Here is a 10,499-nt window from a genome sequence, read left to right as displayed (position 1 = left end):
CACACACACACACACACACACACACAATCCTTTCATAAATGTCAGGTGCCTAAATACTATTTGTTACTTGTAAGATGAAGCATGCACCAAAGCCAGTGTTTCCAATCAAACAATTTGATGCCTTAGCACCACTATAGGTATGAAAAGTCTTGGTTAATGGAATGTGGGTCATTAGAAAAAGAAATTGATTAAATATTCTATAGAAAATAGTCAGACATCAATTAAATTCAGTTTAATTCAATTTTATTTCTATAATTCCCAATCACAACAACAGTCCATCTTTGTGGACAAGTTGTGGGAAGCCCCCAGTATATTAGGCCTATCCCAGCATAACTAAGTGCTGGCTCAGGGCGCCTGAAAAAGGAAAGTTTTTAATCCTAATCTTAAAGTAGAGAGGGTGTCTGTCTCACGAATCCAAATTAGGAACTGATTCCACAGAAGTGGGGCTTGAAAGCCGGAGGATCTGCCTCCCATTACACTTTTAAATATCCTAGGAACAACCAGTAAACCAGCTGTCTAAAAAGCAAGTGCTCTATTAGGGCGATATGGTACTGTGAGGCCTTTAAGATAAGAAGGGGTTTGATTATTCAATACCTTGTAAAGTTAATATGGAAATAATATATGCTTCCTCCTTCTAGTCCCTGTCAGTACTCTCGCTGAAGCAGTTTGGTTAAATTGAAGACTTTTTTCAGGGAGTTACTAGGACATGCTGATAATGAATTACAATCTTCCAGCTTAGGCATAATAAATGCACAAAATATTTTTTTAGCATCACTCTGAGACAAGATGGCAGCTCTGGAGGCCAGGATCACTGAATTGGAGACCCAGCTTCATGCCCTTGAAATATCTATAGCTAGACAGGCCCTGTAGCCGGTGCAGTCGAAGGTAGCGTAGACTGTTACAGCACATGAGTTAATAACTGAACAACAAATCATAAACAAAAAGCTGTAGTTTAAGTATAAATGTTGTTTTCAATAAATTGCATGCTCAGAAAATATTTTGTCTCACTCCCATTTCTTCTTGTTGCATGTTGAAGCGCTATACTTGTAACCAACCGATTGTATAGGAATTTCTTTCACTTATGTATTAATCATGTTATTGTAATGCCTTGGTGCCACTGGATTTTAACATGTCTGACACTCATACGTAAGACAAATGGTAGGGGGTGTAGTAAGGATGTTGGGGGAAGCAGAACTCCACAGGAAGAGTCTTTTGTCTCTTCGAGGACTCTGGTAGGTAGCAAGGGAGTGTGAACCTTAAGGTGTGAAACAGCTGTGTGCTGCCTTTTGTTCCTGAAGAAGGTATTTAACTGAGAGCCACGCTGGGCTCAGGGAGACTCTGCTGACCGTCTGTCCCGCGGTCATGCAGGGACTTCATCAAGCTTGGTTGTCTGTTCTTTGTGTGTTTGGATTAAAGAATGTTAGCTACCGCTCACCGCTCGTCTGCAGGCTTTATTTAAATGGAAGAACTTCCACAACACATGCATAATATGATTTTTATTGGTATTTGGGAGCCATATTCATGCAGACAGGAGCCGGACTTTATTTTGATGGGCACACCATGTGGCCAATACAAATATAGATGGGATCATACCATTATGTAAAAGAAAGGGGGGCAGACATTTTGAAGACAGCTACACAGAGAGACGGGGGAGTCAGATTTAAATGGAAGCGTGTTGGGAAAAAGTAAAGAAACGAATTTCAATGACGTTGGAGACTGCAAACCTAAGTGGAGAATTTATAAAATTAGGAGCTGGCTAAAGTGATACCCATTTTTATCTTCAGCCATTTTCCACCGTGGAGGACAAAAGGCTTCAGGTTTCAGACTGAGCCACGGCTCATTGTCTGAGTGTCTAAATGAGTCTCACAGGCCTGAATGTGTGTTTGAAGCCATTTATAATTGTTAACTTGTTTGATCTGCTGCTCACCACAAATAAGCACCAACAGAAACTTTTGACTTTTGACTGTATTTTTACAAGTTTTACAGCTTTTCCTAATGATAAAAACCTCCCTTATGGCCGTTCATAAAACACTAAGTAACTAAGCCATAAACAATGAAATGGCAGAAAGGTTTCACTTACTATTATAGAAATTTCCTTTTTTTAATGACTACAGTTAAGAAAAGGGCAGTCTGGGCAATGAGCTACCAGAAACTTTTCTGTAATTTTACAGATTTATTTATTGAAGTTCAAAGTCTTGCTGACAGATTTCTTCTTTGTCACAGCAACTTTTTTTTTATTATGCAGACAAACAGTTCAAATGTAACTTCTTTACACTGACAGAAAGAGGAGTTTCACTGGTTCAGGCCACTAAAGATCAAAGTGGGCAGTATGTGGCCTGTGATGTAAAATTAGTTTGACACCTCTAGTGCAAAACGAGCATTAAACAGAACTGGTCCAACCATTAATCTTAGTGTGTGAAGAGGACTCTCCATTTACATTAACAAATTGGAGTCTATTAGATAGATATGATACAAACCACTGCAGCGCAGTACGTGTAATACCTACAGCATGTTCTAATCGCTCTAATAGGATATTATGGTCGACAGTATCGAACGCTGCGCTGAGGTCTAAGGGACAAGCACAGAGATGAGTCCACTGTTCTTATGGTCCAGGTAAGAAATGGTGTGCAGAGCCAGCACTGTTGTATAATCTGTGGATCTATCTGGCCTGTAGGCAACCTAAAAAGGGTCAAGTGTAGCAGGCAGTGAATATGTGATATGAGCTTTGACTGTATGCTTATAACCATGGAGGTGAGTGCTACTGGGCAATCATGATTGAGGGAACTCACACTGGGTTTCTTCAGAACAGGGATGATAATGTTAGTCTTGAAGAATGAGGGGACTACAGACACCAGCAGGGAGAGGTTAAAGATGTCTGTGAAGACATCTGCCACTACGTCAGCAGCATGGTATCATGGTGTGGAGGGGCAATGCAAGCAGTGGTGCAGAACACCGCTGTAAACTCTCTGGGCAGATAAAACGGTGAGACGAGGTGTTCACGATCAGTAGAGAACCCTTATGAAACTGCTTGTACATCCACACACCACTGTTTTATGCACACATCAATTCCCCTGCACTTACCCAGTTTCTTTGTACAGTCCTAACGGTTATTGAAAGAACAGAAAGGTCCATTGGAACAATGGTCAATGGGATCCACCCATGTCTCTGTAAAATTAAAGACATTACAGTCCTTAACAGGACGTAGTTCGTCTAGCTTGGTGTTAGCTAGAAGAATGCTGGGAAGTGGGGAACGGTGTTGTCTGTTCCTCAGTTTGACCAGGACTCGAGGTCTTTTCAACCCTTTCCTCCGGCGGTTTTTCCATACCCACGTACAGTCAATTGGTGTGGTTCCTGATTGTGAATATTTGAGGACATCTAAAAGAGTATGTGTCATAGGTGACCAGTGCATCGCATGCTAAAAAAAATAGCGCTACACGAGAAAAATGCAAAACTGAGGAGAACATCGAGTGATGGCAGCCATCCCCACTGGTGCCATCTTACTAACAGACTGCATGTGCATTTGAGAGTTTTACCAGGGAAGAAAGCATCTGAATTGATGCTTTCTTTATCAGAGGAGCCACAGTATCCAGAGTTGTATGATGTGAAGATCTAATACTGTTAAAAAAGATAATTGGCCTCTGTCCGAGCAGTGTTCAGGTAGCTGCTCTGCACTGTGTTAAATCGAGTATTTTACCTACTTTACACAATTTGCTTTACATAACTGGCCTCACTCACCTATTCATTCAAACACATTTTTCTATGCTTTTAAGTGTTTTCTATCTAACATTAACACACATTCACACTTTGGTGGATGCAACTTGGGTTAGTATATTGCCCAAGGATATTTGGCATGATGACTGCACCAGCCAAAGATCAAACCACCAACCTTCCAATGAAAACCAAAGAAATCATCAGACAAAACGGGGTTTCAGTAAATACTTAGAAATGTTCACTTTCTATGCCATATGTGAGAATAAGATCCAGAGTATGATTAAAGTAGTAAGTGGGTTCTTTAACATTTTAAGAGAGCCAGTTGAGTAGTAATAGATTAAATGCCATGTTGAGGATGTCATTTTCAGTATCTACATAGATGTACTAAATCACTGAATGCACTACATCAGTACAATATAAGTTTGAGAAATTAGACAGAAACTCTGTATAAGGACCAGGTGAATGACAAATAAAAACTTCACAAAACACACAGATCACATCGAATGTCCATGTGGGGTTTTGAGAGAAATATCACACTGTCAACTTCACACAGATACACAAATGTAGGCCGTGTTCCTGTCCCAGTGTAAACCTGGGGTATCTGGGCCTCCTGAAGTAAAGCAGAACTCAATCATTTGTGTGTAAATGATCACTATTTATTATAGTTGGTGTCAAACATGTTGTCACATATCTGTGTATTTGTGCGTGGATTTGAGCATGCATATGCGAGTCCTCAAAAATTACACACAAATCACAGTACAGATTGATAAATCTTTGTTTATGTTCATATTGTATGAATTCATAACACTTTTGAGGTAAATTTCTCTCCATATGTCTGGGTCTTTATGATTGATTAATAAAGTTGTTTACACTTTTCTTCCTCTGCCTGCGCTTCGAGGATTCTAACAGTTAGTATGACTTGGGGTGTTGATTCATGTCAAATAATATAATCATTCTGCTGTAACCAGGTTTCTGTAATGCAGAATAAATCAATATATTGATGAATTATTAAATCATATTCTACTTTCTTTGTTATTTCTTTAATGTTGAAATAAACGTTTGATGATATTTGGTTTGTTTTTAAGTGGTCAAACACAGTCTTTATAGGAATGGGGTTTTGGGAGTATAACAGGAGGAGAGAAGCTGCAGAGAGGCGTGTAAGACTGCAACTCTGCCTTCTGGTCTCAACCCTGGACAATTATTTTGCAGGGGATTTAATAAATTTGGCCAGATTTGTGTAATAGGACATTATCTAAACATTTTTATTAAATGGGCTACACCACTGTGTGATGTACCAGAAAGAGTAAATGAGACTGTACAGCAGAGAGAGCCAACACCAAGTGACAGCACCACCCATCATTTATTTATTAAAATGTTGCTAACTGGAATCTTCACTTGCTCTTCCTGTGATGATAAAGACCAGACCTGTACGAATCTGTGTTCTCACCATTGCTGTAGATGCCACTGAAGTCAGCTGGTGCCAGTTTTCTTTCACTAAATTCTGAGCTCCGCTTTGGTTTGTCCGTGCTAGCTGTTTCACCAAAGTCCCTGTCTGAAATCACAATATGGAAGATGATCCCTGGAGGACTTTCCTTATAACTGACTGAAACTGTGTGTGTGTGTATGTGTGTGTGTGTGTGAGTGTGTGTGTGTGTGTGTGTGTGTATTATATATATATCATTATTATAATATATAATATATATATATATATACTATATATATATTATATTAGGGGTGCAACATACTCGTATCAATATTGAACCGTTCGATACAGTGCTTTCGGTTCGGTACACATATGTATCAAACAATACAAAATTTCTGTGTTGAGCGCTCAGTGGATCTGCGTTTGACTACTCCGCCTAGGCTGCACCGTCGAGCGCAGATCCATTGAGCGCAGCGCAAGCTAGCAAGACAGAAGCTAAGCTCGTTGCAACATGGCTACTGCCTCAACGCTACCCGAAACTGAACCTCCCCCACCTTCATTCAATCTGGCTTTGGAACTATCTTGGTCTTTCATGTGACGTATGACCCTGAAGGTAAGCGCATCATGGACAAAAGTAAAGCAGTATGTTTGATGTGCCACGCAATGCTCAATTGGTGGGAACTAGTGCGTTAGCGCAGTTAGCTTGTTAACGTGTTGACGCTGTCCAGCCCCACGCACGGGGCGATCCGCGGTAACTCATTAACGGAGATTTGCCGCGTTATGGCGTTAACGACATTTCAACGAGATTAACGCTGACAGCACTAGTGGGAACACAACGAATATGACTGCACATTTACGCCGACATCATCCTCGTGCAAAGACAAGTGGAAGCAGACAAAAACAACAAGCAGCATGCTACAAACTTTAAGGATTCTCCTTATGGGGACCTGATATGTTTAATATGCTGCTGAGAATATAGCCCAGAAGAAGCGGTATAGTATAGCTTTTATTTTGGAAAGAGCCATTTCTCTGTAATAAACTCTCTTTTCCAAAGATGAGTGATTTCTCGATCAGATTTTATCTTTGTTGTTTCAGCAACATTAAATTTAAAAACTGTACTTTTGAGTTAAAATATATATTTATAATTTTAATAAATGACAAATTAAAAAAGCATGAACATTTTTTTGTATGAAAAAATATCGAACCGTGACACCAAAGTATCGAACCGAACCGATGAATTTTGTGTATCGTTGCACCCCTAATATATATTTATATATATATTATATATATATATTATATAATATTTTTATATAAAGAGAGAGGAGAGGAGGATGAGAGAGAGAGAGAGGAGTATGTGAGGATATGAAGCTGCAATGGTATTTTCACTAAAAATACTTTCTGAACAGAGAGCTAACATGACAAACTCTTCAAGTGAAACTGCATATTTCAAAAACAAAAATCTTAAAGTCCAACATATCTAATAAACATGTATTTGGAAAGCAATTTCTCTTACCTGACAGCTTTAGGAAATTCATATCCGTACAAATCAGAGTCAACTGCTGAAATATGTTTCAAAGTAACTTGGTTGCATCCCACTATAAATTAAAAAGCAGTCAGATGAAACATCCTCAGAAACATATTCCCAGCTTCACTTTTTCTTAGCGAGAATATAAACTGGATAAACAAACAATACGGTTACTTAGTTCTAAGTTCATACAACCTAAGACATACAAACACTGTGCTAGTCAGTGTACTGCATTTAAAGGGCTGCAGGCAAAATAAGGTGTGGCCCACACAATGCTACTATGAGTGTGAGTAAATAGTTTCAAACAAGTACACCTGCGTGTGGTTTTGATTATATAACATAAAAAGGCTTGGATAAATATTTGCTTGAAACTTGAATGAGCAGATTTTTAGTATTTGTGATGCACATTTGATTATCATTAGGTGTATGCAATTTCTGATTCACATTTAACCAAGCCACGGGTGTTGCATCAGGAAGAGTATCTGGCATAAAATCTTTGCTATATTAAACATGAATTATATAGAATGACATGTCCATAGCAGATAGTTCAGGGCATGGGTTAACAATGGCTACCCTCCAGTGCTGCTGGCCAAAAATGTCCTGGAGGAAACTGTGCTACTGCTGGCTAAAATAAAACAAAGAAGGGAAAGGTGGTTCAGAAGCAGTGAGACATGGACTTTGGAGGTGAGACTAGGGATTTTAAAAGTGGAGACTATGAGAGCTGGTTGATATGAAGGAGAGAAGGAAGGTAAATATAATGTATGTGGATGAAACCAGGTTGAAGAGAAGTAAGGCCAGGAGCACCGGAGGTAGATTCACTGTGCACTCAGGTGATTAATGTACTGGCTCTTGTAAACCCTTTTCTCTTCACAAAGCACTTTATACAATCTGCCCAAGCACTTTTTAAAAATGTTTTTTTCTAAGTAAGTGCTATCTATCCAACATTTACACACGTTCGTAGTCCTATAGAGGTGGAATGTGAAGTAAAGAGGAGCCTGTAGATTGTTGTAGTCTTTACCTTACAAAATAAAGACTCTTGAGGCAACTGTGGTAGTGATATGGAGAAATAGAAATAAAATTGAACTGAACTAAACTGAACTGAATTGAATTGCAGAATGGTGGTACGAGGGAATGTCTCTAAGCTACTAAAATGGTAGTCTATAGGATGACTGCAAAGTGTTGCTGGTAGACAATGTCACATATTAGTCATCTGTTACCATCTATAGTTTTCTCTGAGCCCCTACACAATCAGAGCAGTAGAGGCATGTTTAGCCGGTGATTTCAGCGCTAGTCTCACAGGTATTGTAAGCAAGCTACTTTCCTCTGCCCTTTCTGATGTTTTCAGTTCCTCCTCCTGACTGGTCAGCAAGCCACTCTCTTCTGCCCTATTTGGTGATGTCAGCAAGCCTCCTCCTCTCTGCCCTGGTTAGAGATGTAAGCCATTAACTCTCCTCTGTCGTAGCTTGTGATGTCAGTAATTTACTCTCCTCTGCCCTGGCTGGTGATTTCGGTTCTGGCCTGGCTGATGAGTTCAGCAAGCGAATTTTCCTTTACCCTGATGTCAGGAAACCACTCTCCTCTGCCCTGGCTGGTGATGTCGTTAAGCCTCCTCTCCTCCACACTGGCTGGTGATGTCAGCAACATCACCAGCCAGTGATGGGGGCTACTTTACAAGGGGGCTTGTGCTGCATGCTTAGGCCATCTTCAGTACACCAGGACCTGGGCTGCTGGCTGAGGCAATCTACACCACACCAGAGCCTTTACTGCACGCTGGATGAGGCCATCCACATTTAACCAGGGCCTGTGCTGCTGGATGAGGTCATCTAAAGCTAACCACTGTCTGTGCTCCTGGTTGAGGTTATCTACATTACACCAGGGACTGTCCTGCTTGCTGAGGCCATTTTAATTACACCAGGACCTGGGCTTCCAGCAAATAGTAAACAGAGCCTCACCAGGGTCTGTCCTGCTGACGGAGGCCACCAACGTTACACCAGGGCCCGTGCTGCCGGATGAGGCCATGTACATTTCACCAAGGCCTGTGCTTCTCATCCGAGAAGCTTCTTCAGTTCTAAGGTCAAATGGCGTTTTCCCATCTGCTGCCTCACCTGCACCGGAGTATTCGCCTCAGAGAGTGGGTGTCTCTCGCCACGCTTCGGCCGCTCCCTCTCTCGCCGCTCCGCTCCTCGCTCACCCACCGCCCGCCCCATTCATCGCACTTTCCACGTCGCCAGGGCGCCGCAAATCTGCCTCCCATCTCGCCTCGATGGAGGCTCCGTCGCTCGCCGCGCCTGCTACTACATCTAAGAGTAGGCGAGGTTCACGCCGCCACCACGTTTCCTGTTGGGAGCAGCAGCATCCGGTGGTGAGCGAAACTGACTTTTTTCTTTCACCTCGCCATAATCCAGAGACTGTTCACCATCCACCTAAGCCAAAGACTGTGTACTATGATTATATTCTGGACTACCCAATTAATACTCACCATCCTGCCTCCAAAGAGACTATTCCACCATCACAAGCCACTGCTAAAGGCATTATCCCCGCTAAACCTGATAGTTTCTCCCATTCCCTCATTATTTCCTCACCCATCGCTCAGCCATTTCCTGCCAGCACGGTGGCCCAGATTCGGCCTTCCCCTTACCCGGTTTCACCTTCTCAGGTGAAGGCAGCTAAGGCTCAGCCTGTCCGTGTAGCACCCCAACCTGTGCCAGCTCCCAGGACGAGAGCAGCTGTGACCCAGTCTGTCTCCACACCCGTTCCTGTTTCTCGGGTGGGGGTGACTGGTGTCCAGCCACCTCCCGTGCCTGTCCCAGCGCCCAGGCTGAGGGCAGCCGGAACCCAGCCTGACCTCGCTAGAGGCTCGGAAGAGCTAGCCTCTCCACCTGTCACTCCACCACTTCATCCACCTCCTGATCGTGCCTTTCATGCACTAGGACTATCCCTAGTTAGGCTAGCTGACCTGTCCCCTGCTCAGGCACCAGCTTTACTAGCCCAGGCTGCAGCGTTGTCACCATCTTTAGCTCTGCCCGTAGCTCCGCCAGCCTTAGACTCACCAACCTCTGTTCATCCACTAGCCTCCCCCATAAAACCAGCTTCTTGCGTAAGTGAAAATAAATGGATGGTGTTTTTTTGCGCTAGTAATGTTGTGGAGTTGTATTTTGTCTCGCATCAATTATATCGTCAGTTATGTCGTTATCGCAAATTTTCAAATATATATCGTGATAAATATTTTTGGCCATATCTCCCTGCTCTAGTTCATATCACTCTTTATAGCCTATTAGTTTCATTTTCGATGCGCTCTGAGCTCATAGCAAATTAGAACAAACATCCTACTGAGTGATTTTGCAGAACTACCTTCTATTTCTAGAGTTGCTAATTATTTGGCATTATTGCAGAAAACCAGCCTATGACAAGGATGAAATCGTGACTGGTTTCCAGCGCTACACAAGAGACCTGCTTCAAACAAACCACCATGCCAATCAGATTACTTCTTCCATGTGAGGGTGAAGAGGTGACCCTTCTGGATAAGATGGTGAAGGTTTGTTGAACAGTGTGGTAGTAACACCAGGGAAAAATTAAACTTGCTCCTGTTAAATATTCTTAAGTCTTTTGCTGTATAAATAGCGGTATTTTTTCCCCCAAAAGACACAGTAAATAAAGTAATGTTAGTAGTGGGTGATATCATGTAAACACTGTCATGATTTGGTGTAAACATTTTGTCATTTGTAAACTATAAATGACATTGATTCTACACTGTTACTGATGTGATGTTCTAAAAAGTGGTTTTAATAAAATAAAAAAGAGGCAAAAATTACTTTGTTTCTTTATTCAACTTTTGAACAG

At 41.7% G+C, this 10,499-nt stretch overlaps 1 protein-coding gene across 2 annotated transcripts in view; it reads right to left on the bottom strand.

The window, feature by feature from the left end:
• The window catches only part of gad3 (glutamate decarboxylase 3), a 54,485-nt gene extending 47,640 nt beyond the window's left edge, over positions 1 to 6,845 (bottom strand). The window contains exons 1-2 of one of the 2 annotated variants that reach the window (XM_005950266.3): positions 6,648 to 6,845; positions 5,159 to 5,263 (exon numbers count right to left, since the gene is read on the bottom strand). In XM_005950266.3, the coding sequence (XP_005950328.1) occupies positions 5,159 to 5,263; positions 6,648 to 6,669 (127 nt within the window). In that variant the 5' untranslated portion in view covers positions 6,670 to 6,845. The remainder of the gene's footprint in view (positions 1 to 5,158; positions 5,264 to 6,647) is intronic. The other variant, XM_042225850.1, reaches the window with a different exon arrangement.
• Positions 6,846 to 10,499: the final 3,654 nt, after the last annotated feature.

This window comes from Haplochromis burtoni, unplaced genomic scaffold (assembly GCF_018398535.1).
Source record: "Haplochromis burtoni strain Fernald_Lab_line unplaced genomic scaffold, NCSU_Asbu1 Contig_185, whole genome shotgun sequence".
Lineage (NCBI taxonomy): Eukaryota > Metazoa > Chordata > Actinopteri > Cichliformes > Cichlidae > Haplochromis > Haplochromis burtoni.
This window is presented reverse-complemented; position numbering and strand designations above follow the sequence as displayed.